Raw genomic sequence first — 13398 nt, 5'->3', positions numbered from 1 at the left:
TCAGCGCATACAGAAGACGCTCCGCATCATAAGGCGTCCTGTCCATTTTGGAGAAAATTTAAGACTTTTAATGGCACCTTATAGTCGTGAAAATACGGTACCTCATCCTAGAAATCAGAATATTGGTCCTTATAGAAGGCACATTGGATTATAAGGTGCACGGTCAGCTTTTGAGAAAATTGAATGATTTTAGGTGCGCCTCATAGTGAGAAAAAAATGGTACTCTCTCTTAACTCTATTTTTGTTTTTCCTCTTACAAAGTTCTTTCTTACTTGTGTGCCGATTCATTCCTAAGCTGCCGTGTGTATATGTCTCAATTCATCAGTGTATTTTCACAGTGTCACCATTTACCTCAGTGTGGCGAGTTAGTTACAGCCATGTCTTACCGGATAAATTGGCCCCATCAGGTTGGCTGAGCACAGGAATCACACATTTATGACCGAGCATGAGACCACACCGCTTTCCCTGATTGGAAAAAATAGCAATGGTAAACAGCTGTATTTGCTCATTTCCATGACTGCTTGCGCTGTTTGTCACTCGTTGCTTGCCTCCACCAGCAGCAATGTTTTCTTGCGAGATATTCATCTAATAATTATCCTTTTACAAAATTATTTTTCACATCCACCCCATTTGAATCTAAAAAGAGAGATCATCTTGGTCTTCAGGAACCGTTATTTTGAGAAACGTTAAAGGGCTGTTGAAACGGATGTAGAGGAAGAAAATGAAGCAATAAGCATGTTTTATTCTGGTGTATGTCAGCACTGATTGATTTCATGACTTGTCTGACAGCTCTGTCTGCTTCATTTCTATTATATTTGTCACCGTACATGCTACTTTATTTGAGTTCAAACTGCTCCAATAAGGAACCATCAAAATGTTTCACATATTGACTACAATAGAACATATTATTTATTGGGAGTACATACGTAGGGTGTCCCGAAAGACATTTTACATTTCTTTGTTTTTTCTATTTCGTTTCAGCTATTATTCAGAAAGACATGAGGCCATCAGCATTTGACAGTTTAGGCTTTGCAGGTTTTTGCAAGCATATCATTTTATTGTGCACAGCTTGGCAATTTGACAATGAAGCAGCATTGCGAATTTGTCACCCGGGAAAAAGTTTTTTTCTGTACCCAGTTTTTTGCCACTAGATTGAGCTTTATGGCCATCACACTGCTCCAGTACATTTTACTCTGTCAATGGCGGATTTCTCAAAAACATTATCGACTCTGAATAGAAGCCCTGAATAGAAGGCCTGATTGAACCGCCATTGATAAAAACACAACATTTCTAGAGCAGATGTTAATGCAAAGATAGGAAAAGGAGGGCAGCACTGGAACTCAACAAAATCTCAGATTCAGTGGCACGTTTGGAGAGAGAGAGAAATCTTTACCCTTTCTGACTGCATCTTGATCATTTTCTTTGGCTTTGCGTGAATGCCTGCACGAGGTGTTTGGTGTTTTCATTAATGGTGTTAGAAGCAGGCCTTCTACTGCATGTTTTTTTAAGGAACAGATGCTGTTGCGAGAGTTTTCCTTGGATAGTGTAAATTTTACTGTGCATTGGAGCAGTGTGACAGCCAAAAAGCTGAATGTAATTTTATATAATCATTTAAAGGTTTTCTTTTTCAACTCGTCTGATAATCTCTTTGCCGCTACCTACCAGTGAAAGGCAGCGGGTAGAGGATCCATTTGATGGCTCCGTGTCTGAGCATTGGTTGCAATCAGAATCGGACAAATCCATTACCATTGTTCATAAAGAAACGGTAGTTCTTTTCATGTTGTCGTCTGTTGTCGGGTTAGAACCGACCCAAAATAATATTTTGGGATCCCAGAAATGCTGGCTCAGACAAACTGCAATGCCAAAATGATTTACTCAGCTCTCAATTCTCTTCTCATGCGTAGCGAGGCTACTCCCCCGCAAACGAGCATTTGCAACAGAGCAAATTGTAGCGTTCACACGTACCATTTTACATCGTGGCTGCCCCGCAAATGAGCATTTAGCTCAGGTAGTTGGTTTAAAAATTAGCTCCGGAGTAAGCTGTTTTAAGGGGCTACACCGGTGTAACTTTACACATGTGACCGCTCGAGTGTGGTAGCACCGACGCAGCACCGGAGCAAATGTTTATCGTGTGAACACCCTGTTAGTGACTTTTAGCAAATAACTGCTCAGCACACGCATTAGAAATGTTGGAACTCTTCTCAGGCAGCGTTGAAATCCAGCTGTTCAAAAGTAATTTGTATTATGGAAACTTTTATTAAATATCTTCTTTTTTTAACCAAATACAAGGTTTAACTGCCTAAATAATGCCCAACCTGGATTTGGGAGCATTATAGAAGAAGAGGTAATGCTGTATGAGGTCACTAAAGGCAACCCAATATGTTATGCCGCTCAATTTGGCAACTCAAACTGTGAAGAGTATTGCAATTGTTGATCCAATGAGTTTAAGGAGTTTGAATGCAGTTTTGCGTGCTAACAGCAAATCCAAATCCAGCCGTTGTTTGACTGCCAAGTCCACCCTCCTTTCATGAATGAGTTTCATTATTAATTAAGATAAGATATCCTTTATCTTATCTTATTAGCAGAGGCCTTGTTTTACCACGCAAAATGTCAAAATTACTTTCTGTCTTGCATACACTTACTGAATGTGGAATTGTCCCATCGAAACAAAAGTATAGATATAATATATATATGTTGAGCCAAGGCCCACTCTTTCCTAAGTGCTAGCTCAAAAATAAATCTCACGATCATCAGAATTTATTTTCAAATGTATCCTTGTCTTGTTTAACTTGACTAAGTCTGTCATACTGATCACCGATTTAATGAGTAACTTAAAGCATCTTCTTTGAAATAAGTACAACCTTCATATGTCATGTACTGGTTGATGTTTCAGCAGTTAGCGCTATTCAATAGAAGGAGACATGTCTCGAAGGAATGCAGAATTCAGAGGGTACTGCACATTGAACATAAGCATAGGATGGATGATAGTGGGAGGGGAAAACTTGCATGATAGCAAAAAAAAGTGGTAGAATGACAGAAATGAGGACATGTCACATTGTACCATCATCTTTATATATTTTCTTCGATGTTTGTTCTCACTCTAGTTGCTTGTCCCTGGAGAGAGAGGAAAACTGAGCTGTGGGGAAGAATGAACAAAGAGACAGTGAGAAAGTGGGGATGTGAAGAGAAAGTAGTGGTTATTGAAAGAGTAGGACAATGTGTTAGGAGGCCACATGGCGGAGGATCTCCGGGGACGAGCCTGTGGGCTTTCAGAGATAAACATTAATAATAAAAAACTAATTCCCATTGTCCTCCTTTCTTTCCGTTCTCCTCATTTTCCCGCAGCCTGTCATGTTTTTACTTCTCTTGTATTAGACTTAAGTTACTCCCCATAATATCCTTTCCCAATCACACCACTTAGTTCTTTCTGTTTTTTATTGACCCAAAAATGTAAGTTATGTGACATATTTTGTGTGTGTGTGTGTGTGTGTGTGTGTGTGTGTGTGTGTGTGTGTGTGTGTGTGTGTGTGCCCGCATGAATATTTGCACATCTTCGTCATCATTGTCTGATTTGAAAAAGCGCTGTTATGGAGTTAGCTGGCGCCGTTAACCCATGTTCTCACCACCACACTGCTTCTGCACGTCACCTTGCGACGTAGGATCGCCGCACCACACCCACACCCACTCACACTCTCTATGGACCAAGATCTGATCAAATCCAGTCCTATAGTATTGATATTTGGCATTCATTTATGTTTTCTTTATCTCTATTTTTTGTGCATGTTTGTATGTGGTGATGAGGGGGGTGACTCAAAGAATGTCATTTTTGCTGAGAGGATGGCTTCTATCTAGAGGTGGGCAAATCCGGCCCGTTGGTCTTTTTAATCCGGCCCCCTGAAGGTTGGTACACAATTAAGGTTCGACTGCATTCATTTCATTTGAACTTGTAATGACAGGCATTTCAACGCCAGGTGGCACAGTTACTTGAAGTTGCAGAGCATAGGGAGGAAGGGGGAGACGATACGGAAGCCCGCAGTAGCGCCAAGTCAAGCAAATCCCGTTCTATACGACGGAATAATGTACTCTTAAAGTCTGAAAAACTTGCCAAAAAATGCTAAATACTGCTTTTTAAATAAAGAAATCCAATTAATATTATGTCGAATTTAGTTCACCCTTTTGATCCGGCCCTCCATAATATTTGCTGGTTCTCATGTGGCCCTATGCAAAAAATAATTGCCCACCCCTGAAAGTATAGTCTAATAATTAGACTATATTCGCGTTGAGCACAACAACAGGACCCAATGTACGATTGTCAATATAATAATTCTCAGTTTATAGTGGAATAAGACTGAAGTGCATCAATACCAAGTGTGACGTAAAGCATTTCTAGACCCATGCAAATCAAAATAGTACTTACTGGCAGTAGATAGCCCTCAAAGTTAGACTGCGCTCTGCACTGGACTCACGTGGAGCATGTAAATAGGGCCCATTGTACCTACATTAAAATATAATAATTCATTTTTTGGTGAAATTAGAATTAATTGCATAATCAGTAAGTATGCCACCAAGCATTTCTGGACCCATTCATTCATTCATGCATTTTCTGAACCACTTTATCCTCACTAGGGTAACGGGGATGCTGGAGCCTATCCCAGCCGTCTTTGGGCAACCCTGAACCGGTTGCCAGCCAATCGCAGGGCACACAGAAACAAACAACCATTCGCGCTCACACTCACACCTAGGTAAAATTTGGTGTGTTCAATCAGCTTGCCATGCATGTTTTTGGTATGTGGGAGGAAGTCAGAGAACCCGGACAAAACCCACGCAAGTATGAGGAGAACATGAAAACTCCACACAGGAAGGCCGGAGCTGGAATCAAACCCAGTCACCGTGCTGAATGATACAATACTCAAAGGATTTAGGGACTAATTGTGTGTGTGTAGGGGGGGTGGGGGTGGGTGTGGGAGGGGGGGTTATAGTATGTACATATGTTCAATGTGTCCTCCATTATACGAATGAAATGCATTTGTTATGAATAAATTATTCATCTGCCGCTTTTTCCTTCATACTGTATGGATGCTATGCTAATTTCTCTCATGCTTTATTTTTTTGTGTGGCCAAGGGCTACTCAAAGGCACTGAGACAGTAAACAGTCATCCTTTGCAGATAGTTGCAAATTGGCTATGACTTGATGTGTTGTGGTCTTTAAAGTAGATAAAAAGCAAGAACGAACCCTGACATAGAAACAACATTCGCTTTGTGCTCACACACTTGCAAACCTTTGCCATGCAGTGAGATATGGGTTTAAAGCATTCAAAGGATACTTTTATAAAATGAGAGAGGGTTGCCAGACAATTATCAACTGTAACACCCCTATTAACATCAGTAATCACAGGATTAGACTGGGTTTTAATCTTGTCCCTAATGAGCTGTATCTTCTGAAAAAAAAAACAACAAATAAACAATTTGCATGCTATTGTGAGCTGAATGGGGGGACCTATTTTATTCAGGCTGTAGAAAGTTGTGTTTTCGGATTTCAGCAAACCATCGCATCAAGCCCAATGGAAGACCTCGAGTTTAGTCACAGGCCATTTGCGCTCAAGCTTTATTTTACATTATTTATAGTGTGTGGATTTATAGGCGTTGTTAGAGCGAGGGCCAAGTTTGAGAACAGATTCGAAAATATTGGCTACATGTCCACACTTCTTTCAAGGATGTGCAACCTGTGAACTCACAAAGTTTGGAAGAGAGACCACCTCGGCAGAAAACATGTCCTTATGCAATTCAGCAGTAGCTTGCGAGTATGTAAAGTGTAATGCTCTAAGCTACATAGAAGCTGTCTATGTTCTGAGAGTGTCGCGTAGCGCTAGTTAGCTCTAGCTTTACAGACACCATTCTTATTGGCTCGCTAATCACCTTGCTCACTTTTCATTAAAAAAAAAAAGTTTCACAAACTCATGGCAAAGAAGAAACAACACGACTTCACTCAGTGGGAGTGGGTCTCTGAGAGCACGGTGATTACTCCTGTTTATTCATCGTAATTATTCTGCACTCTTCATGCTGCATTGAAGAGCATAATTGCTGTGCTTCTTCTGATTTTGTCAACCATTTGATTTAATTATTTACGTTTCCTAGGTTTCCAAGGTGTTGTAGAATTGCACATGAACATAAATGCGTGTGTGTGTGTGTGTGTGTGTGTAAACTGTAGTATGGCAACAGAATTTTTTTTTTCCAAGATGGCGTCCGAGTAGGCAGCCTTTGGCAAGTGCTTTTCGAGAGCCTTGCTTTTTTGTTGTTTTCGTCTTTTTGTTTTGTCACGTTTGTTGTTTCATCGTGTGGACCTGATATGGACTGTTTTCAGCGTTTTTTGGCCACAACATTCGTCAAAGGAGAAGTATCTGTGCTTGGTGGTTGCGCCTTCTCAGCAGCACGCCTGTACCAGCACAGATTTTGATTGGGAGGAATGTCGGCGCCATTGAATGTCGGTGCTGGACAGACATGGGGCGCTTGTGTTTTTTGTGCCTGTAATGGGCAGCATTTGTCACAACCCCGTTTTGTTCAGTGGAGATGTCGGCGCTGTTGGACAGTCGCCGTTGGTGCGGCTGGATGGATGGCTGCTGAAGTTGAGGAGAGAGGAGCATTGGCGCAAAGCATTGGAAATGAGAGTCGCCGCTTGGAATTGAAATGGATTTCCATGGGACAGGCGAAGTGAACCAATCTCTTTTTTCGTTAAAGGATGCTACAGCTTCTTGTTGACTTTGAAACTTAGCTTGTAGCCGACGTGTGCATGACGTCTCTGATCCACTAGCTAAAGGATCACTTTGATTCTCTCCTCTTTCATCTCAAACTGCTTCAAACACAAAAGGCTATGACGGGAAAGTGGTTAGGACTGCACGATTGTCCATGTTTTATGTTATGTGTTGTGTTTATTATTTTAATTTATGTTAACTGTTTTGTTAAGTGCTTTGTTACAGCTGCCGCTGTTGTGAAAGCGCTGTATTAATCAGCCTGTATTGTATCTGTAAATTTCCCCAGTGTGGGACAAATAAAGGATATCTTATCTTATCCAAATCTGTCATCTATTTTTTCCCCCCCAGTTGTAAATAGCTATTCTCTGGAGGTTACAGGACCTTTGCCCATATCCAACATCTCTTCAATGCTTGTGGAAATCAATCAATGCAAATATCTCTTTCGTGGGGACAAACTCACAACAAGACTGCGTAGATTACATATTCAGTATTCTTTTTTGTTTTCCAGTTCATAAATAAATGTGTTTGCAATATACATTTGTTGTTGTTTACAGTTAACCTTTTGTTGTGTTTCAGGTTGGAGGAAAAGATAACCCTGCAGTTGACCCTATAATTCATGGCTTAAAGGGTGTGGTCCATCATGGTGAGTGGTTATAGCCCAGCAAATGGTTCGAATAAACAATACCAATTTTATGTAACTGTATTTCCATGCCGTTAAGGTGATTTATTGGATACATGCAATTCATGATCACCTGATCAAATGAAAAGCAACACAAAAGTTGTGAACCGCAGGTATCTACCGTCTGTAGATCAATAGATCCAAATATCTACATCTGGAGAACAGCATAAAATATATCTTTACGTTAACGCCATTTTATTATGTTATCAATTTGGTTTTCGAAAAGGACAAAATAACTGCTGCTGTGTAGGTATTTAAAATGCCATTACTGAGGCTCAGAACTGTAAGGGCCTTAGTTGAGTGCCCAGTGCAAGTTGCGATCAAACCGCAGTTCTGACTATGCGCATGTGGAGTTTCTTTTTCAGACACATTGCACAAGTAGAAATGGGTGTCAGGGAGCGTTTTAACCATTTTGCGCCCTTGCACGCTGAGACATAATGGATCCTAATCCAAGTGTATCCCCTCATTTGCATTAAAATCAGGGCAGTCTAAGGGAAAATTCAAAAATGTTCGAAAATGGAAAAAGATGGGAGGGAAATATATACATTTTGTTTAAATATGGTTTCTGTCAGAGGACAAACATGACACAAATTTTATTAACATTTTCCGATGCTGTAAAAATGTGTTGAATAAAAATTAAATGTCAACATTTCACACATTACACGTTTCTATTTACAGGGCGGGATGTCAGTCAGGGGCCTGTTGTTAAAAAAAAGAAATAAAATAAATAAAAACAACTCACCAAGGGTACTTGCCAAAAATGGGAATCTGGGTGGCCAAGAGTACACCCATACACGTGACCTATGATACCATGCTGCCTTGTTCATCTTCGCGGCCGTTCTGGCTGTTGCTCACTACGGCATGTGTAAATATGTGCGTATATGTGCATGTGCGGTCACGGGTCAATCGCGGGAGGTTGGTTGTTCAAAAAGTAGATCTTCCGTCAAAAAAGTTTCGGCACCCATCCGCTACAGGTTGAACTACAGGGGGGAAACAAAACTTTTAATCATGAATGCTCGTTGTGCATTTGTAGCCAACTTATCATGGAGATAGCAGGCTAATATAGGTCATATAGATACATACAGCATGTGTTGCCTTCATGATAGGGCTTTTTATTTTTTGCGGCTCCAGAGATATTTGTTTTTATTTATTTTGGTCCAATAGAGCTCTTTCAACATTTTGGGTTGCCGACCCCTGGTTTAATGAATTTGTTTCTACAATGATTCTTAAGGATTGTCCTATTAATGAAATACGATGCTATTCACCACATATATCTACGGAACATCAAATATGTCTGCCGGCGCCTCAATCAAATACACCAAGACTGCACCATCGCGTTATACCACCTGTTTTACCATTTACACCTGCCGTTTCTTACCCAAATGGCAGGTGCGCCGGGGGTGTGTAATAGAAAACTCCCACATTCTGCAAGAACGCCTGGCGACACGTAGCATAGTGTACCAAATTCCCAAGCGTGCTAAACTAGACAATGGAAATGGAGCTGTGCCCATTTTTACGCTGTTTTAGAAATGATCAGGTGGGTCAAGGGTGCAGCCGCGCAGTGGGCCACCATGTCCTAAACACGCTAGACTAGACTTAGTCAGCATCAAAATGAAGATGTGCTTTTTAATTTGAACGCACGGGCACCCAACTACGAAAATAGGGCCCCAAGACTCTTGACACAATTGATCTAATTGTGAGCTATCACAATTGTGATTTGTTGTTCCACAAACAATCCACATTATTCTCTTTGCGGATCTATCTATACATCCTGACAAGACCAGGCCACAGGGTTTCATGAGCATATCATGGCCATCCATATGCCATACCGTGTGTAATTTCGCTCAATGTGCCGCTCGGTAGGCTTTTCTGCTTTACTTAGCCGACACTGCACGGGAAACACAGAGGACATTCAACTCCAACGCCTTTACACAGTCACTCTGTGCGATGCAAACATCCACACATGGGACTCTCTTTGGGGTATGCCACATGTGCATTCCACACAAACACAAACTTTCACGCACACACAGGCACAAACACACTGGTCACACACCTAGCCCCAAATCATATTCAAGTATGTGACAATCATCCTCACACTCCTATAAACCTCTTGCGTGTTCTCAGAGCCATTCCTTGTGGGTTTGGTTCGTTCAGCAGCCTCATTGAAACATCACATTGAACACATAGTTTTTGTTTTGGGCGAAAAAGTTAGTCAAATAACTGAGCAGGTGCCCTTGTCCTTGCAGCTTCTTCATAATGGCACACCTCACCTCAGATAGTGAAGTTTGCACTGATGCTGTTTGTGCAGCCCAACCTCTTTTAATACGTATACTTATTTGAACAGTGTGACTTATCATAGGACTAATCCTGAGCATGTCCTCTATTACCTCATATGTATGTCCCGAATCAAAATACTATCATGAAAAACAACACCAAAGGGTGTTGCCTTAACACTTGTGTTTAGTGTATGAAACTTCCTTGTAGTGTGTGTGTGTGTGTGTGTGTGTGTGTGTGTATGTGTGTATATATATATATATATATATATATATATAGATGTATATATTAGAGCTGTCAGTTTAGCGCGTTTTTATTGACATTCATTTAAATGAATTTTCACGGGATTAAATTTTTTCTTGCGAGATTAACGCGGTCTTGCTCCACTGACAAGACCAAAGTTACCTGTGTGTTTTGCAGTAGTAAACTGAGCTATCATCATAGCATCTGGAGTCTGAAATACCACTTAATGGCAAAGCACACGGCTGATGCGAGTTCTCCGCCCCCTCGTCTCAGACAGACAGCTATGGATCATTTCAAACCGAAGAAAATGGATGACACGACAAAGAACAAGTTTGCTGAAGACATAGCTAAATGTATGGATACTTCATGCAAGCCTGTCAACATTGTCCACAGCTCGACTCAAGCTGAAATCATTCGCATTGCATCTAACGACTCCACTACAGATTGCCAGCGAGAGCCTCCATTACAAGCTGTGTAGAGATTGTGAGATTGTACGTAGCGGAGAAGGCTAAGGTCCACCAAGCGGGAGAAGACACTGTTTCGGGAAAGAAATAAGAGACTAGGTTGATGAGCCTCTGGTGAATAAAGAGCAGGCATTACGTTGAGTACGATGTATGCTGACACGATTGTTACTTGTTTGGAACTATTTTGTGTGGAAGGTTACCGTTGTTCCGTGTCCATATAAATAATGGGGGTAGAGCTTCTCTGTGTTTGTCTGACAGCGGCGGTGTGCTGAGGCACGTAAAGAGTTCAGCAGTGCAGTGGTAGCAACCTAGTGAACACACTGAAAATAAAATGTTTCCAGTGTTGTCCTCTAATCAAGTGTAGTCATCTGAAATGATGGCTACACAAAACCGTAGAGAGACTTCCGCGCAAGAAGGACCAACAGAATCAACATCGCCTGACTACTGTGTTCAAAGCAAACTTGAGAAAAACGAAGTATGCAACCATGGCTTAAATCACTATAGGCTGAGTACTAGTTTACCTTAGATGTGCACTTTATAATTTTATATTGCTCCATTTTGAGTCCATAAAATGAGCTGTTAAAGGAGCCGTTGTGTGGCAAAATATTTTTTTCACTGTTGTTGATGGACAGTAATATTGTGTGAGAGATTATGTGTGAATAACTGCTCCAAGTGAAAAAATGTTCATGTAAAATTTAAAATAGAAATGGTTATTTCAGTAAATACTTGCATTTTATATTGTTTATTCAATGGACTGACGGGTAAAATGTGGCGTTTGAAACGAGAGCCCTTGCTGTAGCAATCTTGACAATTAAAAAAAAAAAGCAAAATCTTTAGTCCCAAGCACAGAACCAGTAGTTTTGAAGAGAGCAATTGGATATCACGGTTTGTCTTAAGACTTGAGAGGTGTTCCATTTTAGACACCTTTCACTTTGCGATGGTCGTAGTGCCAGCAACCTTGAGATTTGAGAAGCATGTGCAGCCAGTCTTTTTTCCACCTGCGTTTAGCTTTGCGCCATTCTTGTTTAGCTGCATGATTTCTTTCATGAAATCATGGCTCTGGTAACAGCAATTACAGGAAAACTCTACATCAAAGAGCACAATCATTCTATTGGTAATTTTCAAACATTTTCAAATTTGAGACCAAAAGCGGGAGGCCCAGTGGTCAACGCATCTACTTCACAGTGTAGAGGTGGCAGGGTTTGATTCCGGCTCCAGCCTTCCTGTGGTTAGTTTGCATGTTCTCCCTGTGCCTGTCTGGGGTCTTTTCCGGGCACTCCAGTTTCTGCCACTAAAGTGTGTATTTGGCAGAATACACACTTCACCACGTTCCAAAAACATGCATGGCATGTTAATGGAACACTCCAAGTCAGGCATGTCCAGCTGCGGGCCTGGAGGGCTACTGTCCTACCCGTTTTCCATCTTTCTCGGCTGCAACACACCTGATTCAGATCAGCTCATCAGCCAGCTCTGAGACAGCATTAGAACAATTTGATTATTTAAATCAGGTGTGTTGCTCCTGGGAGGGCTGGAAAACAGGCAGGATAGCGGCCCTTGAGGACCGATTTTGGATACCCCTGCTCTAAGTTGTTTCTCGGTATGACTGTGAGTGCAAATGCTTGTTTGTCTCTGTGTGCCCTGCGATTGGCAGGCAACCCGTTCAGGATGAACCCCGCGCCTTGCCCAAAGACAGCTGGGATAGGCTCCAGCACCCCCCGCGATTCTTGTGGGGATAAAGCAGATCCGAGAATGGCGACCAAAAGCAAAGACGAGTATGTCCTTGTTTGTTCGTTGGGGCAGAATTAAAGTTCTTCGAGCATATAAGGAAGAACATGCAGGCGATAATTGTTCGAGTATTGCATTGCACTCACCAACACCAGTCCAAGCCTCAGTCAGGCAGAGTGAATCAAGGTCATTGGAAAGAAATGGCTTTCTCAGAATAGATATTTTGTCCATAAACGACCAGGTGTTTGACAACGCTATTCTGTTGGAACCACTCGGAGTGCGTAACGCCTTCGATCGGCAAGCAATGGGAAACTCCCCCCTTGGAATGTATAAAGCAATTACAAGGCAGTCAAAGTGAGCACTTAGCACACACAATTTTAGAAGTCGACAAATGAACATCAATCAACTGGGATTGGGCTGTCGATGAATGGTTTGATTAAGCTACACAAGTGGGGTGCACATAAGCGGTGCATAAGTGTGCATACGGGCTGCAAATAGTCTTGTGCTTGACAGATTGAATTGCCCCGGTGCTCATTTGCGTTCCTAGCAGATTGCATCAGTGATTCCAGGTTACTGCAGTCAAAAAAAGTCCAAGTTAAGTGAGCAGTCGCAACAATCGCTTCTTAGGGTTCAATTCAGCATGAAAGACAACCAAGAGATTGACGTCCATTTTACATTATCGTGAGGCTTTTATTTTGATGTTGGTCACAGTGCCTTGAATAGTATGAACAACCGTTAAGGTGGCAGGGTTGACTTTTCTAGTGCTCATAGAAATGGGCCAATAGCTGCTCAAGTGGTGACAGGGCAGTCGTCTCTGTGTCTTTGCGCTGCATCTTCAACAGTTCAACAAATTACAGTATAGCGCTTTGCGGTGCAAGAAGGAATGGGCACCGAACAGCTGCCAATAACTGTGCTAAATCAGCAAGTGGTCTCACACTGTCTGAAGTCATAGGTGGACAATACATTTTTCAAAAGGTGCCATGTGCAAATTCTAAAACGGTTGCCGAGGGCCACACCAACATGCTAACTCAATTGCAATTAAAATAAATTTAAGTACTTCAAAAAGAAAAAAAAGCAGTCAATTGTACTGCTGTGTGTGTAGCCCTGCTCTCGCTTGTCATCTGAAAATTACAATGCAAAACTGGTGACAAAAATTTCTCCTCACATAAGCATGAAATCACTCTTTATTAAACATGCACACAAGAACATGTTTAAAGAGTGCTGAAATTCTTAGCACAAACCACAGCATGACCTGCAAACCCAA

General features: G+C 41.5%; 1 protein-coding gene across 3 annotated transcripts in view; it reads left to right on the top strand.

The window, feature by feature from the left end:
- The window catches only part of LOC127607030 (receptor-type tyrosine-protein phosphatase gamma-like), a 399557-nt gene that overhangs the window by 276678 nt on the left and 109481 nt on the right, over positions 1-13398 (top strand). For all 3 annotated transcript variants that reach the window (XM_052075037.1, XM_052075036.1, XM_052075038.1), the window contains one exon: positions 7326-7392. In XM_052075037.1, coding sequence (XP_051930997.1) covers positions 7326-7392 — 67 coding nt within the window. The remainder of the gene's footprint in view (positions 1-7325; positions 7393-13398) is intronic.

The sequence above is a fragment of the Hippocampus zosterae genome, chromosome 9 (assembly GCF_025434085.1).
Source record: "Hippocampus zosterae strain Florida chromosome 9, ASM2543408v3, whole genome shotgun sequence".
In the NCBI taxonomy this organism is placed as follows: Eukaryota; Metazoa; Chordata; class Actinopteri; order Syngnathiformes; family Syngnathidae; genus Hippocampus; species Hippocampus zosterae.
The sequence above is the reverse complement of the archived record's forward strand: the minus strand, read 5'-3'. Positions and strand labels throughout refer to the sequence as shown.